General features: G+C 35.6%; 5 protein-coding genes and 2 pseudogenes across 5 annotated transcripts in view; 5 read left to right on the forward strand and 2 right to left on the reverse strand.

The window, feature by feature from the left end:
• Positions 1-1402, reverse strand: part of LOC104784257 (CBL-interacting serine/threonine-protein kinase 22-like) — a 2875-nt gene extending 1473 nt beyond the window's left edge. The window contains exon 1 of the mRNA XM_019244963.1: positions 4-1402. Coding sequence (XP_019100508.1) covers positions 4-1107 — 1104 coding nt within the window. The 5' untranslated portion in view covers positions 1108-1402. The remainder of the gene's footprint in view (positions 1-3) is intronic.
• LOC104782290 lies at positions 2959-4663 on the reverse strand. The gene is made up of 3 exons (XM_010507177.1): positions 4040-4663; positions 3483-3807; positions 2959-3385 (listed from the first exon to the last, which is right to left on the reverse strand). Exons 1-3 carry the CDS (start codon positions 4546-4548, stop codon positions 3158-3160), a joined length of 1062 nt encoding a protein of 353 aa, XP_010505479.1. The 5' UTR covers positions 4549-4663; the 3' UTR covers positions 2959-3157.
• On the forward strand, positions 10491-11951 carry LOC104784258 (protein DETOXIFICATION 53-like). Its single transcript, XM_010509311.1, has one exon. The coding sequence runs from the start codon at positions 10491-10493 to the stop codon at positions 11949-11951; it is 1461 nt and encodes a 486-aa protein (XP_010507613.1).
• On the forward strand, positions 14234-15033 carry LOC104782291 (non-specific lipid-transfer protein 1-like). Its single transcript, XM_010507178.2, has 2 exons — positions 14234-14669; positions 14805-15033. Exons 1-2 carry the CDS (start codon positions 14314-14316, stop codon positions 14812-14814), a joined length of 366 nt encoding a protein of 121 aa, XP_010505480.1. The 5' UTR covers positions 14234-14313; the 3' UTR covers positions 14815-15033.
• On the forward strand, positions 17500-17969 carry LOC104784259 (annotated as a pseudogene).
• LOC104782295 (non-specific lipid-transfer protein 1-like) lies at positions 20301-21100 on the forward strand. The gene is made up of 2 exons (XM_010507182.1): positions 20301-20754; positions 20873-21100. Exons 1-2 carry the CDS (start codon positions 20408-20410, stop codon positions 20880-20882), a joined length of 357 nt encoding a protein of 118 aa, XP_010505484.1. The 5' UTR covers positions 20301-20407; the 3' UTR covers positions 20883-21100.
• Positions 22405-23028, forward strand: LOC104782293 (annotated as a pseudogene).

The following is a 23254-nucleotide window of genomic DNA, read 5'->3' on the forward strand; positions in this document are numbered from 1 at the left end:
CGCCCTCTCCTTCTTCTTCGCGATTCTCAGATTCAACTGCTTCGCAACATCCTCGACCTTCACCATAATCTCCGCCGTGTTCTCGTCGGAGACGAACTGGTCACAATGATCCGGCGTCACGAAATTCCCGAACAACCCGGAGAGGTTCGATGACGATGCCGAAGAAATCAAATCGAAAGCGTTTAAGATTTTCCCGTTCTCCTCTAGATCGTAATCGTCGGCTTGGATTCCGATGATTTCGCTCGGATCTACTCCGTGATTGAACCACGGATCCTTTAAAATCTCCTCGACGGTGATCCGCAGTTCCGGATTCGGTTCCAAGAGACGGCGGAGCAACCGCCGTAGATCCGAAGAAGTCCAATCCGGTAATTTGTACTGAGCTTTGTGAATTTTCCGGTACAGTCCCATGATGTTGGGATCGCGAAACGGCAAGTAGCCGGCGTTGAGGAGGAACAAAACGACGCCGCACGACCAAATATCAGATTTGGAGCCGTCGTAGCCTTTCTTCAAAAGAAGCTCCGGCGCCACGTAAGCAGGAGTACCACAGAGCGTGTGGAGCATACCGTCGGGATGGATCTGCTCCTTCATCGCACTGAGACCGAAGTCGGAAACCTTGAGATCTCGATTCTCGTCGAGGAGGAGATTCTCCGGTTTCAAATCACGGTGGAAAACACCTCTCGCGTGGCAATACCTCACGGCGGAGATAAGCTGGCGGAAATATTTCCGGCTAAGACTCTCGGTGAAACGGTTGCTTGTGACTCTGGAGAAAAGCTCGCCTCCTTTGGCTAGCTCCATGACGAAATAGATCTTCGTCTTGGTGGCGAGGACTTCGGAGAGGAGCACGATATGAGGATGACGGAGACGGCGCATGACGGAGATCTCTCTCTTAACGTGCGCCGTTAGTCCATCTTTCAAACGCTTTTTTTGGACGACTTTGATCGCGACGCTTTCTCCGCCGTTTTGGAGATCCTCCGCTTGGTAGACTTTGGCAAACGCGCCGCTGCCAAGGAGTTTACCGAGATCGTATTTGCCGAACAACGCGGATTTGTTATCATCTCCGACGACGTTAACGATGATGGAATCGGACGAGTTTGAGTCTTCGGCCATATTAACAAAATAAAATAAAAACAGAGCAAAATAGAGAGAAACAGTCTACATATACAAAAAGACATGCGCGGGGTTGCCTCTTCTTATTGAAGTTTCTCAACTTGCCACGTAAGTCATTATTTTAAAACAAAAACCATTTTAATATTTTGATTTGACTTTATGATATAATTGTATTAAACAAACCAAAATGAAAGAATTAATCTTCTTTATAGGACAATTTCAAATTTCAATTCTTTGCGATTTTACTAATTCGAATTAGTTGCGATATACCATCCAGGTTAGAGATAAGAGTCAGTAATTTATTCTCTCTTTTTTTTTTCCGAGTGTGTGTGGTTCATGTATTTTTTTTTGCTGTTGTTTATTACCAAAAAAAAAAGTTGACTTGTCAGGGCAACCAAAACATCCTAATTCTTATAGTATAGTAGTATATTTCTTAAGAAAATATCATCGTTGACAAAAAAAATATTTATCGAAAAGAAGAAGAAAAGTTGGATATAATTATCTTTTTGAGTAATGATGTCGTATAGATAAACAACGTGGATTGACGTTACTATCTATTGAATGTTATAAACAAATTATTCATGAAGATGGTTTTTAATTTAATTTAAGCTTCACACTACTAATAACATTATCCAATGAGTAAATACCATTTAAATTTGAATGAGAATGTCAAAACAATAACAATTAATTGTTTAACTACTGTTTGAAATTCAATAGCTTATAATAACTACTTTTTGATAGCTGGAAATTTTTATTAATATATGGATTAATAATAGGCGATTTTTTTTTCTTCTCATAACTTATTTGAAGTTGATTTCGTGGATCCAAGTCATTCGTATGTGGAGTAAAATCATTTTAATACCCCTTTTGTTGTTGAAAAAGCCAAAATTTAATCCTTACACGTGAACTTCCGCAAAAAGAATATATGTAAAGAAGAAACAAAGGCTAAAACTCGACAAAGTAAAACAAATTTTTTAAAAAAATTAATAACTCCTGCTGATTCATATGGTTTCCCATATGTATCTCTATTATATTTCGAAACTGTATTTGCTGTATATATATTGACATTTTAGTTTGATTATGACTTTAGATAAGTGAAAGATAACACCCTACCGCTGAATCATTTCAGCAGTAACGTCCAACCGAACATCAAATCATCTCGATTGTACCATATGACCGTCGATCATCTCTATTCATCTTGAGTTCGTGGATATATCATCTGGGCGTCATTGTGTAGTCATATCCTTGTGAAACTTAACCTGCCGGGTCAACGTACTTCTTTTATATATTATGATATGGAAACATCAAACATCAATTTTTTTGAGAAGTAATACGTCACGTTCGTTTTATCATTGAATATTGATTCTCATTGTTACCATCATCACGAATAAAGACATCTTGCTTCGAGGAGACACCGTCTTTAACACCGTGATGGTATATGCAAGCCATCGACATCGTCCGTACCATCACAAGAACAACCACCGTCACTCTTAATCTAGGACGTTTCTTTTTTGTCACACATCGTCATGGTTTGATTTCTTTAATAAATATATTAAAAGATCTAGGAAGCAAAGTTTGCAAAAACAACCATTACTAAGATCTAGGACGTTCTAACAAGACAAGTTTGATGGTTTTATATGATTACAATCCATTCAATCAAATATTGAGGGATTTATTTTTGCAACTTCTCAAAGTTGAATTACGAAATTACATTACATCTTTTCCAATATGACAAATAATTTTATCCATACTCATCAGAGGAGGGGAACAACGTTTTCAAGAACACACAAATTGCTTATAACGAAAATTTGCGTTTCTGAAGTCGATCAATTCGAGTCCAAACAAAGTAAATACTCATCAATCAAATTCTATATTGGCATTCTTTTTTAAAGAGCAACAAAGCTTGTGTGTTGGGTTTACATATACAACCGAAGCTTTCACCTAATAGATAAACACACTTTACCCGTTGATCATCCAAGATTCAAATGCACGCATATGTTTCCCACACACACAAAAAAAATATACACATATATGTGAATATTCTAAGTGGTCATATATGTGACCCATAAATCCAAAAGGATTGGAAGAAAAAAAGTAGGAGTAACGCAGTGACAATCTGATGGGTTAAAGAGAAGGTTTTGGATGTTGCAATAGAAGCGTGTGATAAGAAAAGAGACATGCACTTGAGCTCTACGGAGAAGGAAGTGGGGGAGCCATACACATCTGGATGATAGATGATTTCTCCTTGACGACATTTGAATTCTCCTAAACTCCACTCCTATAGTTTCACAATTTTGTTACAAGATTACTATACAATTGATTGATCATATATCATATAATAACACACTCCTTAGTGTTTAAATATTCATGCATACCTCAAGCTGACGACCAAACGTGACAAGGATAGTGTCGGGATCGGCATGGAAAGAAAGCGGGCCTTTCCCTGAATTGACACGGAACTCGCAGTTCTTAGCCGGAAGGTGAAGGCTAAGCGTGTAATGAAGCATATCTTCGGTCTTCTCTTTGGGCAAAGGAGGGCTTTGCTCAGTTACGTTTTCATGATTATATCTGTAAACGCTGAGCACAGATTCTCCTCTTTGTATCCTCTTATCACTTTGTCTTCTTGAGTTTTCTACCATTATCTGCCCTAGTTTCCTCGCTATCCCTTCAAGTTTATCAGCTACATTCTCCATTTCTTCGCTGCAACAATTTAAATATTTAAATCAATTATTTTGGAAATATACTGGTTACTTGTGACACACATTTCACAACAACATCATCAGCAGCAAAAATTGCTAGGTTACACGTACGTATTACACAAGGTAACTATTTCGAACGAAGCTTTTATCATCTACCAAAATAAGTGTTATTGCCTTTGATCACAAATTGTTATATAGCTCTAATACTTCATCTATCAAAGATGTTTTCATACCTGAAGCAGCGGTACCTTTCAGGTCCGATATACTCGCGCGCCCATTCCATGCGCTCTTTCCACGACCGAACCCAAACGATCTCGTCCCTGTTTCCGACAACACTCCGGCGAAACCCGGTTTCTCTTCCTTCCAAAACACCGAATACCCGACCCGATTCCCTCACAAGAGACCTAAGTTCCTCCCCTGATATCCCATGGTAGCTCACACGAAACGCTCCAAACTCTCTCGCGGATCGCACCAACCGATCAACAGAGCCTTCTCTCCTCGACGCCAATAACCTAAAATCAATCTCCGCGGGGATCAGATGACGTGAACCGCAAGATTCACCTCCAGAATGAGATTCGGGAAGCGTGAGCTCAGGAACCTGAACGGATCTCTCAATGATCTCGGTGAGAATCTCGCTCGCAGCGCAACGAGAACCTCTGGCTCTAGGGATCGGAGACGGAGGTGGTGGTGGTGGAGTCAAAGAAGATACGTTCAACTGGCTCCTGGTTCGCATCAGAGCCATCGGAGACAGAGAGAGAAAAGAGTCCGAAGGTCTCGGGCGGTTCTAAACTATGATCCGCCCCCAAAGAAAAAGAAAAGAAATAAAAAAGACTCGTTCAATTGTTAGAGGCACATCGTTGTTGTATTATTAGTTTCGTTTATGTTTTTCTTAAGAGAAAGTGAGGGTCCATTACGGATTTTGTATGAAGCATAATTAATATTTATTATTTTATATATGATATGGTGAATGATCATGATCATATGGGGTCTCTAACTTCATTTCAGCTGTGAATATTTGAATATGATTATGTCAGATGGAAAACGCGGTTAGACAGGGATGATGTTGCCACCTTTGGGCTGAGCCATTATGTGGGCCGCATTGAATGTGCAATTTCGGAAGCTGATGGTTTCTTTCTAGTTGCTGCGAATCAATCTAAAAGGACAAGATAGATTAGATAAGCCTTTAAAAGAGACAAAAGGCTTCGAACTTCTTCTCTTGTAAGGAACATAGTCCATGTACAGAAGAGGAGGAGGAACTCACAGCCTTAGAAAAATATCAGATCATAGCGATTATTAATTCAAAGTAATTGTAAATGTAGAACACACCTGACGACCAAGTCAAAATTATAAAACTTGTGATTAATGAACTGTATTCAGTTTTAACTTTATTTCTTTGGTCAACTTTTATTTATATTCAGTTTGAGTTATGAATAACATTTAGTTTTAGATATTAGTGAATTCTGTTATTAGGTATTTTCAGCTTGTTATGTTGATGCTATGGAACAAATAGTAGTAAACAAAACACAAAGTGGAAACATGTGATTGGATAAAATATTTTATATATACTTTTGTGGCTTCCCCTTTTAAGGGATATATATTAAAGATAATTATGCCCCATAAACTACATTTTTCCAACCGATAAATTTATATGGAAAGTCACTAGTTAGCCCGAAGTTGACATGAATGATCAAATCTTACAGAAACAAACTCTATAAAGTAAGTTAATAAGACCCCAAGTTAATCGAAGGGTCGTTGTTACTAATAGATATGATATGTATTACAAAGTGTATATCATTATAGCCATTGGCCGTCTCTGAGTTCCAATTTTTTTTTTCGTGGAGTAATTAAAAAAAAATAAAATCTGTACCAACCAAGTCTCATTTTATTTGTTTTAATTTTTTTTTTTAGATAAGTGAGTGGACCAACTAAGTTAACAAGTGTTTTCATCTACATTTTAACATACAAAATACAATAAGATAAGTGTGGTTGACACTTGAGTGAGTGTGCACATAATTGAAGTTTGAAAGGCATGCATGTGATTATAAACTAATTGGTTAGTCATAGCATCTTCCGTACGTTAGTTAGCTTCGACAGTATGGTCCCCGTTCGATTAGTCTTTAAAATTCTTCTACTCCATAGGATTTTGGGCAACACGATGACAAATTTAACTATCAAAACGAATTAGAAGCGCAGAACTATGTATATAGAATAGTTTTAAAATCTACTTACATTAAAAAAAGAAGCTGTTTGTTGTTTGCAAACGATATTAAAATTGTGTAGGTGTTGAAATAGGGAGACATGAAACAAGTTTTGTTGGCACCAAAGCTGTCGCTATCAAAGAAGATGTAATGAATGTATCAAATACCTTATAATCTCTTGTGCATGCTTCTGCGTAGACAATCCGCATCTCCCCTAATGATTTTGTTATTTCAAAGCATTCACTTTATCGAAGAAATTTACTTATCTTAAGAGAATTGCAACTAAAAATGCCTTTAAGATGACACCATCATTAATTTTGTTCTTCAGAATCTTTTATATTATCCAAGATATTTATATTTATAAAATGTAAATTGCAAATAGAAGCCCTTAATCACCATTATTGATTGATTGGTTTCTCCCTTTCAACAATATGTAACTATTATGATGTTTATCCTTATGTTAATTACTAGTGGCAAAATGATTGAAAATAACAAACCTAATAGACTCTTGTATTAATAATTTTCTGTTATGAATAATACATAATCTATACATGTGTTTTTCCAAAACTAATAAAGGCTCGGTTTTAAAACATTGCACATGTATAATTACGTAGTTTAGCTAAGCTATCTAAAACAATCATATTTTTCTAACTCTTGTTGAGGTTGTCTGATATTTGGAACACTAAATAGGCTATAACAGTCTTGTTTTGTATAATAGTCTAAACCCTAATGAGAATCAGTTATACCAAGAGACAAGCCTATCAAATGATCTTCCATTTTGATTTTTTTTTTTTAATCTTATGTGTGGATTGATTAGAAAGAGAGAAAAAAAACAATGTATGTACATATTAATTCGATCATATGTACATATATATGAACATTTATTTTTGTTAAATACACACATTTCTTTTAGTTAAATACACATATATATTAACATTTACTTGGTTACATGATTAAAGAGCTTATTCTTAAATAATATTTTTGTATCCAAATATATCATAGAAACCACATTAGTTTGGACTTACGCCCAATAATGCGTACACCTCATTTGCTACACTCACGAAGGACAACAAAACGTCTACAAGTGCATTAGCTGCATTAAGTTCTATAGCGCCGACAATAACGAGATTTACCATGTATATAGCACATACAGGCGTCGAACCAGAACAAAAACTTTTTCATCATTTATATTTTGGTACATAACATAATTAAGAAAAATACCTTCACCATGTGTATGAATTTAATTACAATTATTTATTTTATTGTGTAACTATGATGGGAATTGTATTCATTCTTAGTCATGCGCAGGTAAGTGTAGGTGTAGCAATTGTAGATATAAATAATTAATAATTCAATCCTATCAAGGTTTCTCTAAAGATGATATACATCGAGTTCCCAAAGCTTTTTATTTCTCCACTTTCATCATGAGAGGCATTCTAATTAGATAGGGACTTGATCTTAATTTTAATATATATATAAAATCTTACTTCTCAAATAACGTATATGCATGGGAATATGGGATAATCGCACTTGACCTTTGTTGTCATTCTCCATTATCTGAATCAAACATCTACTATTACATATATATCCTAACTTCTACATATTTTTGTCAGGAAACATCGGTCTCATTTTTATAACTAGTTTTGCAGCGCTCTTTATCAACCAAAAAGCAGACCATGCTTTATAGTTGTAATTGTCTAATGAAGTAGAAGATGGATTTGGTGAGTTCATACCCTGGTGACATTGTTCTTTATTTATAATGACGATTATATATACATAAGAAAATTATAGATGCTATGTTGCTTTTCTTGCTTTTCTTGCTTTTCTTGCTTTAATTACCATTCTAATTTAATTTTGTACTTTATACAGGTTGATGTTATGTTATTTTATATTTAGGTTTTAAATGATATTTTGAACATACGCTTAATTTCATATTTCTTATTTTAATTCGTAACTGTGTATTTTTTATGCTTAACTAAGGAATTGCAGATTTTCATTATTTTTGTATATATTCCCTCTATTTCAAATTAAATGTCGTTTAAAGATTCATCATTTGTTTCAAAATATATAATTATCTTAAGGAATACCAAAAGTATAAAATAAAATTAAGGTATATAGCAGAAAATTTAATGAGTCTTACTTTGCGTCAAATATGTAGACAATATTTATTATAAAATGGAGGGAGTAGTTTATAAAATGTTAGTAACTTCTTCATAAAAAACGAAGGAATTGAATTACAACAAAACTTGGAAGAGAAAAGGTTATATATGAAAAAATTGCTAAAACATAAATCTGAAAGTAATGAATATAATAGAAGGCAAGAGTTGGCAAATATTTTATGCTCTGAAGAACCACCAATGTGAAGTCATATTATATTTGTTTTTTTACTATATTTGTCAACAGGCCTTACTATAAGTAGAAAATAAAGTAAAAAGGAAACACTTTAGTTAATTGGTTCAGGTCAGTCTAAGATGACTTTGTGGAAGTTAAAAAAAAAAATTAAAATCAAAGGAAGTAACAGGTTCCCAATAGATAAATAAATAAAATCAATTCTAAATGCACCAAATAATAAGGGAAGCGTACATAAATACGAGGGAGAAGGAACTTAAAACATTCTTCTTCTCTCTCACACACACAAACACTCGTAGCCAGCTTCTATGGCAATCCTTTTTTCGTAGTTACCAACATATCTCTTTTGTTCTAAGTGACGAAGTGTACTGATAATAATATCTTTTATATATATACAAATATATATTTGAGGCATGTGCAGGTCCAACATGAACAGCAATGAATCTGGTGATATTATAAATGGAGAATGCGATGTTTCAACGTCATCATCCGTCATAGGAGAAACTAGTGGCAACCCCAAATTCTCCGCTGGTCTCCGTCGCATCCCTTTCAATGAGGTTTGTTTCTTTTTTCCTTTTTACATTTTCTTCTTCTTCATTTTTCCTTCATTGAGGATCAAATTAATACTGTATTAGGGAGAGACTGTTCAAACGAGTTTGCTCATTTTTGTTTTAATTTTTTGATTGATTTTTGTAAGTATTACTTACAGCCACCTTTCTCTGGGTGGTAATTATATGGAACTCTTGGAAATTGGTTTTATACTGGATTTAATGCTGCTTTTGACTGATTTATAGCATTTTATTGAATGAAAATGTAATGCATCCTTTATTTTTTTAAATGGATTGAAGAAAGCTTCATCTATATTTCACGTGATTGACAAATATATTGATCCACTTTTAATCCATATTGTCTATGTGTAGAACTGTAGATATGATGTTTGAGTTTGCATACATGTTCATATGTATGTCTAAAGATGTATCATCACTTTCCTGGACTGAGAGAGATGCTTTTTGTGTTGTACTTGTACTTTTTATTTTTTGACAGTTGGGTTGTACTTACTTAGGAAAGTGTTCTATATATGTTTCCTCTCATTCTTTTTTTTCTTTTTTCTTTTTACCAGTTCCTTTAGCTAGTTACTTATTAGTACAACAAAGTTTACTATATATGCTACTTTTCAATTTTTTTTTTGTAATCCTTATCCAGTTGTTTATGAATTCTCAGTAGTATTTCATGATACTCTTACAAGTGTATATATGTATGTGTGTGTATGTTATATGTAGTATAGTTTTACACGGTTTCATGTTTTTAAAATATCGATATTGCTAATGAAGCTCATGAATGAAATGAAAGATATATATATATATATATATATATATATATCTAAGCTGATTTTGTGTGTTCAAAAAGAAAATATCATAAAAAAAAATAAAAAGATGAGCTTTTTAGAACCCATGATGACTTTTATTTAAAAAGATCCTAGAATGTTGGTACAGTTAGCCATTCGCTTTTTCTGTCACTTGTGAATTTGATTATTCAGTTCTAAAAGTTATAGAATTTAAACTTTTTCTCTTCTTTTTCAACTTTCTCATCCCAGTCCCAGTGGCCATGTGATGCGACCATCTTCCTCGTGCTTACAATTTGCTCTTCATTTTATAATGGTATACAATATTCTTTTCCGTATTCTATGTCCTTCTGTTTCACAATAAAAATTATTTATTATTCAAATCTAAATTCATTTGTATCACATCACAATATTGATACAAACATATGAATTTATATTTAAAGTGTGATACAAATTTTTAATCAGTCTAATACTAAACATTTCTTGTATATGATATTAAAGACTAAATCATATATATATTTTTTGAACAAACAGACTAAAACATATATGTATATTCAGTCTAATATATGTATATATATATATACATATATATATATATATATGTATATATATATATATGAAGGAAAAATTCTTCTTCTTTGCTCAATGCGCTTATTTCTATATATATATATTACTAATATTTTCTTGAGTGCGTTTTGCTAGAACTAGAAGCCTATAACACTAAAATAGTAAATAGCTGTTGTATAATATTAAAACAAACCTAACAAAAATCGTATATTTTTTATATGTTTTCCCATGCAGGTGGGAGAGGAGATGGCGTCACTCACAAAAATAGCATGCCCGATTGTGATGACATCACTGCTCATTTTTTCAAGATCAATAATTTCAATGTGGTTCCTGAGTCACCTCGGAAAAGTAGAACTCGCTGGCGGTGCGCTTGCCATGGGCTTCGGAAACATCACCGGAGTCTCCGTACTCAAAGGCCTTTCCGTTGGTATGGACCCAATATGTGGCCAAGCCTTCGGAGCTAAACGTTGGACCGTACTTAGCCATACGTTTCAGAAAATGTTCTGTCTTCTAATTGTCGTCTCCATTCCAATCGCCTTTGCGTGGCTTAACATCGAACCCATCTTCCTCAAGTTGGGTCAAGACCCGGATATAACCAAAGTCGCCAAAATCTACATGCTCTTTTTCGTCCCTGAGCTCTTGGCTCAGGCCATGCTCCACCCCTTGCGAACGTTCCTCAGAACGCAAGGCCTGACTTCACCGCTAACAATATCTGCCATTGTGTCCATCCTTCTTCATCCTGTCTTCAACTACGTCTTCGTCGTGCGTATGCGTTTAGGCGTTAAGGGTGTTGCGATCGCAATGGCTTTTAACACTATGAATATCAACGTGGGACTTCTAGTTTACACGTGCTTCTCGGATTCTATCATCAAACCGTGGGAAGGGCTCGCTTTGCGGTCGCTTTTCCGCGGCTGGTGGCCACTGCTTTCTCTAGCCGCACCAAGCGCTATCTCGGTGTGCTTGGAGTATTGGTGGTATGAGATCATGCTTTTTCTTTGTGGGCTTCTTGGGAACCCTAAAGCGAGTGTAGCCGCCATGGGAATACTGATTCAGACCACGGGGATATTATACGTAGTCCCGTTTGCGATAAGCAGCGCCATTGCTACCCGTGTAGGACACGCGTTAGGAGGCGGCCAACCCACACGGGCTCAATGTACGACTGTGATTGGTTTGATACTTGCAGTAGCGTACGGGTTAGCAGCTGCTGTTTTTGTAACGGCGCTTAGGTCGGTTTGGGGAAAGATGTTCACGGATGAACCGGAGATTCTCGGGCTGATTTCATCCGCGCTTCCGATATTGGGGCTTTGTGAGATTGGAAACTCGCCGCAGACGGCTGCATGCGGAGTCTTGACGGGGACGGCGAGGCCTAAAGATGGTGCACGCGTTAACCTATGTGCATTCTACATTGTAGGGTTGCCTGTGGCAGTCACGACTACGTTTGGGTTTAAGGTTGGGTTTCGTGGGCTATGGTTTGGACTGTTGGCTGCACAGATGACGTGTTTGGTAATGATGCTTTATACGTTGATCCGTACGGACTGGAGCCATCAAGTGAAGCGGGCTGAGGAACTTACATCCGCTGCAGCCGATAAAAGTCACTCGGAAGAAGAAACCGTCCATGCTGAAGTAGAAGACGAAGATGATGTTGGTAGTAATGATCTGGAGATTGGTTTACTACAAAACACGAATTGACTAATCTAGAAATGTTAAAATTATCAATCGACAATTTTAACGGATTTTTAATGATATAGGAATTATTTTTTGGCAAACTAAAATACCAAAGATATTAGATTTAATTTGTGTCCGAACTGTTAACCAATATTTTGGCCAAAGAGTCACTACCATTTAATTTTTTGAGCTTAGCTTTTATTAACATGTAAGCTAATATGGTCTTTATATATTTTCCTTTTTCACATATGTATCTTACTATCTTTCTATGTGTATGTCGGGATTCAGAACTCAGAAGTACGTAGTGAAGAACAGTTGTCACGATATTTGATGTTTTAAATCAAATGGCTTTGACTAGTGTATACAACAAGCAACAAGCCTGATTCGGTCTAAACCCAACCCCACCCCCACCCAATCATATGTGGTAGACCTAAACCATTGCTTAATTCTCTTTTGTTTGACACATAACTGTACAAAAATCTAGAGTGATCCACAATAATTGTTAATATACTAGTATGAAGAAGATTAATTATGTATACATTTTCTCCAACCTATATGTGTGTGTATCATGTATTTCTATATTGAATCAATCACAACATCTTGCATCATCCTGTCTAGCTATATGGTACGTATACCTAAAATACTTTTTTTTTTTTCTTTCCTCTCGTAAAAGTTGTTGTCGACCATCGTTTTATATATCCACCTCCAACAACACTTACCTCTCGCTAGTATAATCGTTGAGATCATGGTTACCAATATTATCAATATACGTTCATGTGCCCCATACGGCTTGAAAATCTCAAATGTCGCAAAATGCACCAAAACTTACTCCCAGACACGTATAAATTTAGATTTCATCTCATTTTCCATGTGAAATTTTAATTACACCATCTTAATAAGATGATTCTTTCAATCCCCAACAAATTGAGTCGCAGTATAGCATTGACAGTATTCTTATTTTGAATCCTCCTACTAAGTATGGTTACGTTCATGTTTGATGTTATATTAAATTTTTCATAGGTTTCTCTAAATCAAAATTACCTTACAAAGAATAGATATATCCTTTTTTAGTATTCCTTGTCTATTGTCATTTCCGTCTTCAGGCTTTTTCACCAAGTTTGATTGCAATTTCTAACACGTGTTGAGATTGAAATGTATTGCAATTTCTAACACACATTACAGTTAAAATAAGGGATCAATTTATATAAGTCCTCCTGATAAAGTTAAAATGTACCTCATAGAGTTCTGGTGGATCGTACCAGTAAAACACACTACACCTAGTTTTACCAAATAAGGCTAGAAATAGTACTACAGTAGTAATGGGACGAAGGGAGGAGTGATGGTTTTGAATAGCAAAGGCAATAATTATAGAATTCAGGCAACCGACCGTGCCCCAACTTACCAATGTGTGATGGCGGATCCAAAAACCTTTTTTACCGGGATCGAAAATACAATTCAAAGAGAAATTGTTTTATAACATGAATGTTTTTCTTTTGTCAAATAGACTCATGCTATAAATTAAGTTAGATTTTTTGCTCTATTAGAAAAAGAAAATGAGAAGAATAAAAACATATAAAATGATAGAATTTTTTCAAATGAGCTGCCGAAATATGAAAAGCAAATAAAAAACAAATTTGATTATAGATTACGGAATAAAGAAACTATTTTTGTGAGTTCATTATAATAAATTGCATTAAAACTAATAAATTTAAACCATATAATATATATATATACATGGAGGGTCATTTGACCCCACACCATTGTACCTGGATCCGCCATTGTGCATAATGCATTCAGTATTTATTATGTTTATCAGTCAATAAAGACGACCCTTCTACATACAATATGGGCTGTGGGACGGCAGGACTAACCGACACCTTCTCGGTGTATATCTTTCCTTACGGCGGAAAGCGTTTATACAAAAGAACCAATTATGTTTTAATAACCTAGAGACATCCTAAAAGAAAAATCCCTATTTGAAAAAAATTCAAAACCTCCAACTGTTTTCAAGGCTAGGAGTCAAAATAAACTAAGGCTTTTTCGTTTGTTGATATATTTTTCTTGTCCATTAACTTTTGAATTGAGAGAATATCGTCTATTCATTCGAAAAAGGGTAAACTTATGCAGTCACTCTTTCGATACAAAAAAAAACACTTTAATTTGTAAAACAGTTTTTGTGTTGGATACACGATGTTTAGTGATATCCAAAGTCCTACATAGTTAGGATATAGGACCTGTACATTAACTAAGGGCAACAACCAACTACTCCGATCCGTTACTACTCTATAAACACTCCCTCCCCCAACACTCTTCACCATCCATCACTACACACATCTCCTTTTGTAAACCAACAAATAAGAAAAAAAGGCCTACGTCAGTGATCAATATGGCCATAGGGATGAAGTTTGCATGCTTGGTCTTGGCATGCATGATTGTGGCTGGTCCAGTCACAGCTAACGCGGCTCTGCTCAGTTGTGACGCCGTTCACAACTACTTGGCACCGTGCATTGTCTACGTGATACAAGGTGGTGTCATTCCCCGAGGTTGCTGCAACGGCGTTAGAAACCTTTACAGCACGGCCCATACGACCGCAGACCGTCAGCAAATTTGCGGTTGCATTCAACAGAACGCTAGACGCGTAGGATCTGTTCTTAACCCTGGCGCTGGCCGTGCAGCTGGAATTCCAAAGGCATGTGGAGTCAAAATTCCATACAAGATCAGCTATAGCCTCAACTGCAAGACGTATGTTAATCTCTCTCTCTCCCCACCCCCTCTCAGATATATATGCATATATACCGTAAATTAAAGGAGTTTTAAAGAAAAAAAAACTAGATATATATGCATGTGTTATAACGGCGTTGTATTATGTGGTTGCAGCGTGAGGTGATGAGCGACGGTGAGATGAAGCTACTAGCGGAAGTTTCGAATATTAAAAAATGGACAAGATAATATTAAGTAATTATGTTCGAACTTCGAATGGCTGTTTTTAATTTCTATCGTGGTGTTCCCGTTATATAGTCGTCTGTGTGTACTATGTTCCCAAACAACGTTATATGAATTTCAGACTTGAAGTTTATTAATTAAGTTACTCTATATTTTTACTAAAGCTTTTAATTTAGTTCAATCGACGATATGAGAATCTTTATTATTTTGCATTGCATTGGGAAGTGTTAAGATCGACTCAAATAAATAAAGTTAACTTAGGCAACCTCAACGGTAGGTTTTAATTTTGAGGTTCTTATGTACTGTTTTAATTTTTAATGAATATATTATGTACTGTTTATAATAAGAACTCTTAAACTTTTAACTAAAATTATCCTTTCCAATGGTAGGATATAATTTTTAGTCTCTTAATTTTAAAAATAAAGTTTTTTGAAATTAAATTTTTTTAAATATAATAGAAATAGTATAAATGTTTAAACATTTAGGATTTTATAAAAATGGAAAAATATTACATTTTATTGTGTTACCAAATGAAACTAATGGCCTAAATTCGTTTTAACAACTCATGAAATCAAAATCATAGTTCATGTCATATTCAAAGGCATACCCAATATAGACACATACGACCTCTGGTGTATTCAAGACTTTACCAAGCGACTACATCAATGCTCCATAAACTTTCATTAGCTAAGAAACAGAGATTTAGATCAGCTCAAAAACAAGAAAAATGAAGCTTATGAATGGGGGATAAAATGAATATATTACTTGTTGTGTATCAACTTGGTCAGCTTTGTTCAAGACAACACGGATCTTGTCTTGGTTACCACACAGAGATGTTATCACCCGTTACCACAACTGGAGTTGAAATAGCTTCTTTCCCTGTAAATGCTAGAGGCAAGTTGATTCCTTGCAATGCCATCCAGTCAATCTCTCTCTCCCATTTCTCCCATCCCCACCAAACATATGAATCTAGAAGTAAACAAGAAAGCAGAAGCAGGAGCAGCTATGTGACGTGAGTGATTCATTACATAACCATTGACACATTAGAAAAGTTTGATTCCAAGACGTGTATATGTCTTACAGCTAGATGTAACAACATTTTGGTAATAGTGTCCAGGCTGTGGAACAGAGGCAATCTGAATGCCACCAGTCTTGTCCCAAGAAACATGAGCATTACATTTATACTTCAAATACCAATGGAGACCAGAAGCAATCTCAACTCCAGTTGTGCCTTTAATCCTGAAATCCAAGTTAGAAATAAACAAAGCTTGGAAGAGAATAATCTCTGGTAGCTACTCCCACCACAAACATCCTATTGAAACAAAAAAAACAATCACTACCGTAAAATCTAACTCTAGCACAACAAGGTTAAAGGCAAAAAAAGAAGACCTTTTGAGATGATTTTGAAATCAAAGCTACGAAAATGTGTGGGAAGTAGACCCTTAGCTGCTGATTCTTGTACATACCAAATTGGTCGTAGAGAATCTAAACAGTCAAGCAGACTATCGATAGTAGGATGTTGCTTTGACGAAGATTGAGAGTGAAAAGAAAGAACCAACAACACAAACAACACCAATTTGATCATGGAATGCATGTTGATACTCTTCCAAGATGCATCCTATAGAAACACCAATAATGCCGTTTATATATAACATACAATTATCTAGTTTATTGACTAACAATATACATCCATAAGTTACAGAAACAATCCAACACACACACAAAAAACATTATCATCGGATACTACTAATTTCACCGGAGATTTGCATATATAATAGGAGGAAGAACTAAAAGCGAGAGTCTCGTGGATGGTACCTGACCGGGAGCGTAAGCTTGAGCAAGAGCAGCAGTGGAGGGATCAGGTTTCGACGGTGAAGGTAGTGAGATCAAAGCCTGCTTTTTATAGTGTTGGCCTCTCTGCTCGTCTAGTAGCTTCGATTCCAATCTCCTCCGATTCCATCTCCAATGATTCCAACCGATTCGATCTCCTCCGATTAAGAGATTCGCGACAGAGAGCGAGAGAGAGGATGGGGAAGGACACAATCGGGCAAAAAAATAATTGCTCTTAATAAAACTTTTCATCCAATCATGCGCTGACACGTCACAGTCTCTTATCTAAAATCGAGTATACTAAATAAGAGGAGCTTTTCTTTCTTTTTTTTCCTTTCTGATTTTTTTTTTTCTACTTTTCTACTAAAACTTCTCTTAAAACCCTTCAAACCCTTCATTGGAGATAACCTATACTGGACGATAGAAATTAAACGTACACCTGTGGAAAGAAAACTATTGGCAATAAATGGCATATATGTTTCTTACTACAATAGAACCCATAATAAATGACATGTTTCTCACTACAATAATTGATAGTATATAGTACGTCAATAAACTTTATTTTGGTGGCATTATCACTCTTCAGATAAAATCGAATTAACATGTCAAAATAATAGACCAGAGGTCCTACATAATTAGGAACCTCTACATTATATTAGATGAGCGAGAACAACAACCAATCCCAGTATCTTTTTTTTCCACTGTAGTCTATCGCATTTACGTTGCACTCACTCCCCTGATCAATCTCTTCATCATCTATCACTATACACACTTCTCCTTTTGCAAACCAAGAAAGAAAAAAAATTCTAACTAAGAGATCAATATGGCTGGAGTGATGAAGTTAGCATGCTTCATGCTTGGTCTTGGTTTGCATGATCGTGGTCGGTCCAATCACAGCTAACGCGGCTCTGAGTTGTGGCGCCGTTAATAGCAACTTGGAACCGTGCATTGGCTATGTGATGCAAGGTGGTGACATTCCCTCAGACAGCATGGCCGCCCGTACGACCCCAGACCGTCAGCAAGCTTGAGGTTGCATTCAAAATGCCGCTAGAGGCCTAGGCTCTGGTCTCAAGTCTCAACGCTGGCCGTGCAGCTGGAATCCCTAAGACATGTGGAGTCAATATTCCTTACAAAATCAGCACCACCAACTGCAAAACGTATCCCAATCTCTCACATATATACAACAAGCCTGATTTGGCCCAAACCCAACCCCGGCCCACTCAATTAAATGTGGTAGACATGAACCGTCGCTTATTCTCTCTTGTTTGACACATTTGCAATTGACCGAAATTTAGAATAATCCATAATAGTTACGTTATATTTTCCCCAAACTATATAAGTGTGCATCGTGTACATCTACTTTCACTTTTCTTGTCATCAACTCTTGCATCATTATGTCTATATTATACCTAAATTAATTATCTTCTTCTTTTCTTTTCTTTTTTCCTTTCTCTTGTGAAAGTTGTTGTCGATCGAGGTTCCTTATATCCACACCTCCAACAACACTCTCACTGGTGTCATCTTTGAGATGGTTACAATTAAAATGAATGTGCTCCTCAACTTCAGTATGTGAACATAACATAATCAGTAATCACCGCTATAAGTTATTTGATGTATGTGAAGCGAATTTTCAGTCCATACTACCATTTGAGTCAAATGATGTTCATTTGCCGGTGTGCGCCATATGGCCAGACAATCTCAAATGTCGTAAAATGCGCCAAAAACATACGCCTAGACACGGTACTGCTCAAATATATCATAAAATGTTTAATATGGTGGAAGTTACATGTTGATGGGGTAGCTTCGAGTAACATCAAAACAGTGGTAAAAAGTATTAAAAAATCTCGTAGCAAGATAAGAATAAAAAATACAAAATAATGTTGTTTGCTAAATTTTATAGATTTTTCCAAATCAAAATCGATTAGTAATCGATGGTTTAACATTCGCTATATATTATTTTACACATATTCTTATGAATTATTCTAGATTTCATCTCATTTTTTATGTGGTGATACTCCTTTCAAATGAGATGGTTATTTATATCCATCACAAATTGAGTCGCGCACTTCAGCACTGACAGTATATCTTATATTAATCCTTCAACTTGGTTAAGCTTTATGTTCAGGTACTATTTCACATTGCATAAGTTTCTAATTTTGTATATCCTTTCTTATTATTTGTTGTCTATGTAATTTTCGTCATCAAATTTTGTCACCTAAGTTTGATTGCAATTTCTAAGAACACGTATAGAGGTTGAAATATAATTCAATTTCTATAACACGTATAGATATTGCGATTTCTAACACGTATAGAGGTCCTTACCATGCGTAGTTATATGATATCGTATGCATTGAATACTTATACCAATGTACCTTTATGCTCACACGTGTTGTGCGTACAGACGATGCGTTGCATGTGGCATTACTACCGGTGCCTAATTATAAGAAAAAAAAAAACCTAAACTAAAGGAAAAAGGCGTAAATCATGTAGCCTTAATTTAGGCACCGACAATATTAATTTGAAACAGTAAATTACTTATATTTTTGCCGTTCTACTTAACAGCAAATAAGTGTTACATAAACTTTTAAAAAGCTTGTTTTGACGTGTGACTAAAGCCAAATAGGGGACATTTGAACTCGTCGGACCGAAAGAACACCAGTTAAATACTATGGAACTATTGTGGTACCACGATGAAAAGTAGTAAAGTACTGATTACTGAATAAAAATTTCTTAACATATACTGAAAACAATAAAAGGAAAAATGGTAATAAAAATATAGGACATGGAGACTCTAATCTTTGAGTTAATTAATGCGGTTCTCGTCGTTCGGACCGGGTATGTATGTATGCGAGAAAATATCGCCGCGCGTTAAATATTTAATTAGTGACTTAAGACTAGAAATAGTACCAGTAAAATACACCACACCTAGTTTTACCAAAATAAGACTAGAAATAGTACAGTAGTAGTTATGGGACGAAGGATGAGTGATGGTTTTGACAAGCAAAGCCAATAAGTATAGAGTTCAGGCAACCGACCGTGACCCCATCCTACCCATGTGTGGTGCATTCAGTATTTATTATGTGTATCAGTCAGTTTTTCACATAAAGACGAACTTTCTACATACAATCTAATATCTACGTACGGTGTGGGAAGGCAGGACATCTTCTTAGTGTATATCTCTCACGGAGGAAAACTTCTATACAAGTTCTTTTAATAATAAAAAAAAATCATTCATTAACTAAATTAATCATATTAATTATATATAGGAAAACGTTGTTTTCATCTTTGACCTAGAGATGTTTAGTGACTTCACAAATCGTATATGTAAAATAGTTATCTTCTTATCCACCACACAACTATAGTTTTGGAATAATTATAAAAAAAGAATCAGAATGCAAAATAAAATGTATTTTGGTGGAGTTCATATGATAAATTTTGAATGAACATGTCAAACAAAATAGATGAGTGGTCCTACATAGTTAGTAATTAAGACCTCTACACATTAATTGAGGACAACAACCAACTACTCCGTTTACCTCTACTACTCTATAATCTATCGCGCATTCACATTACATAAACATACACTTTCCTTTTCTCTATATAAACACCCACTCCCGCAACACTCCTCATCATCCACTATCACTACACACATCTCCTTTTGCAAACCAACCAAAATACAAAAGAAAAAAACTAAGTCAGTGATCAATATGGCCGGAGTGATGAAGTTGGCATGCTTGTTCTTGGCCTGCATGATCGTGGCCGGTCCAATCACAGCTAACGCGGCTCTGAGTTGTGGTGCCGTTAGCAGCAACTTGGCACCGTGCATTGGCTACGTGATGCAGGGTGGTGCCATTCCCCCAGCTTGCTGCAACGGCGTTAGAAACCTTAACAGCATGGCCCGTACGACCCCAGACCGTCAGCAAGCTTGTAACTGCATTCAGAGTGTCGCTAGAAACCTAGGATCTGGTGTCAACGCTGGCCGTGCAGCTGGAATCCCCAAGTCATGTGGAGTCAACATTCCTTACAAGATCAGCACCAGCACCAACTGCAAGACGTATGTCAATCTCTCACTCTCTTTGAGCTAGATATATAATTTGTTTTTGTTTCTTTTGGATTAAATATTGCAAAGGTTATATTAACGGTGTTGTGTTAATTTGTACATGTGGTTGCAGCGTGAGGTGAAGGGCGACAGGTGAAGCTACTAGCGGACGTTTCGAATATTATATAAAAAGGATGAGATAATATTAAAATAAGATGTTCGAATGGCTGTTTTTAGAGTTTTTTTTTTTCCTTTAATTTTCCCTGTCTTTTTCTATCGTGGCGTTCATATTATGTGATCGTCTGTACTATGTTCGCAAACAACGTTATATGATATTTTCAGACTTGGAGCTTTAAGTTTATTCTGTCTTTTTCTTACTAAAGCTTGCTTTAGTCGTTTAATACTAGTTAAAGAAATAATTAATATGCATTACAGTTGGGAAGTATCGAGTATGGCAACATTTTGTATTTAAATTGAATTATAACGGAACCAAAATGCATACTAATTTTAGCGTCAATAATTGGGACGTCAGATGGACTAAATGAATAAAGTAAACGGGACATTCTCCAATTTTGTGTGTTCCACAGAATGATAATAATCTCCAAGTTTGTAATAATATTAGTTTGAAAAAGATGGATTGCGGTAATATCTATGGTATTGTGGGAAATAGACCGACATTTTTTTAGTGATATCCCTTATGCAAATGAACAATATAACATTCATTTAACTAAAATCAGATTAATTATAGTAGAAAAGAAGTTGTTTTCATCTTAAACCTAGCTAGAGACATCATTAAACAAAAATCCGATCATAATAAATAACTCGATTTGATGACTTGATTTAGTAATAATAATAACTTGATTTGATAACCGAGAGACAATCTAATATCGATGGTACTGTGGGAACAAACCGACATTTTCTTGGTGTATATCCCTTTACGGAGGATAATTTTTATGCAAAAGAAAAAATAATATAAATATTCAGTCATTTAACTAAAAATCAGATTAATAATTATAGGAAAGACGTTGTTTTCATCTTAAACCTAGCTAGAGAGTAGAGACATCATTCAACAAAAATATTTGTTTCAATTAAAATCTCTAATTGTTAGTTTGTTCACATAGTCCAAATAGTTAAACTCATGTTTTCAGGCTTTTTCGTTTGTTGATTTTTCTTGTCCATTGATTTTTGAATTGAGAGATTATATCGTCTCTGCATTCGAAAAAGGGTAAACTTATGCAGACACACTTTAGACATGGAAAAAGATTAATTAGTCTTTGCAAAACAGTTTTCATGTTAGACGATGTTTAACTTTCTATGTAAAATAACTATCTTCTTATCACACAGCTATAAGTTTCAAATAATTATAAAAATGACTTAGAATGCACGTACATAAAAAAAATGTATTTTGGGTAGAGTTATCACTTTTCATATGATAAAATTTGAATTAACATATCAAACAAATTTAGTTGAGTGGTCCTCAAAGTTAGGAATTAGGACCTCTACACATTAAATGAGGACAACAACCAACTACTCGTTACCTCTACTCTATAATGATCTATCGCATTCATATTACAAACATACACTTTCCCTTTTCTCTATATAAGCACCCACTCCCGCAACACTCTTCATCATCCAATATCACTACACATCTCATTTTGAAAACCAACTAAAGAAAGAAAATAAAAAACAAAGTCAGTGATCAATATGGCCGGAGTGATGAAGTTGGCATGCTTGTTCTTGGCCTGCATGATCGTGGCCGGTCCAATCACAGCTAACGCGGCTCTGAGTTGTGGCGCCGTTAACAGCAACTTGGGACCGTGCATTGGATACGTGCTGCAAGGTGGTGTCATTCCCCCAGCGTTAGAACCTTAACAGCATGGCCCGTACGACCCCAGACCGTCAGCAAGCTTGTAACTGCATTCAAACCGTCGCTAGAGGCCTAGGCTCTGGTCTCAACGCTGGCCGTGTAGCTGGAATCCCCAAGGCATGTGGAGTCAACATTCCTTACAAGATCAGCACCAGCACCAACTGCAAGACGTATGTTAATCTCTCACTCTCTGTCAAATATATGTTATAACTTGTTTTTGGGTTAAATATTTGGAATGGTTATATATATTAACGGTGTTGTGTTAACTTGTATGTGGTTTTGCAGCGTAAGGTGATGGGCGACGGGTCACAGATGAAGCTATACTAGCGTGACTTTTCGAATATTATATAAAAAGGATGAGATATCATATTAAAATAAGATGTTCGAATGGCTGTTTTTAGAGTTTTTAATTTCCCCTGTCCTTTTCTATCGCGGCGTTCACATAATGTGATCCTCTGTACTATGTTCGGAAACAACGTAATATGAAATTTCAAACTTGGAGTATAAATTAACTTGTTCTGGTCTGTGTTTCTTAATAAAGCTTGCTTTAATTAATAATCATTATATATATATATATATATATATTATCTAGAAAGTTGGGAAAGCTACAATTGAGTGACACCTAATTTTTTTATTGGTGCTATTACT

Source organism: Camelina sativa, chromosome 4 (genome assembly GCF_000633955.1).
Source record: "Camelina sativa cultivar DH55 chromosome 4, Cs, whole genome shotgun sequence".
NCBI lineage: Eukaryota > Viridiplantae > Streptophyta > Magnoliopsida > Brassicales > Brassicaceae > Camelina > Camelina sativa.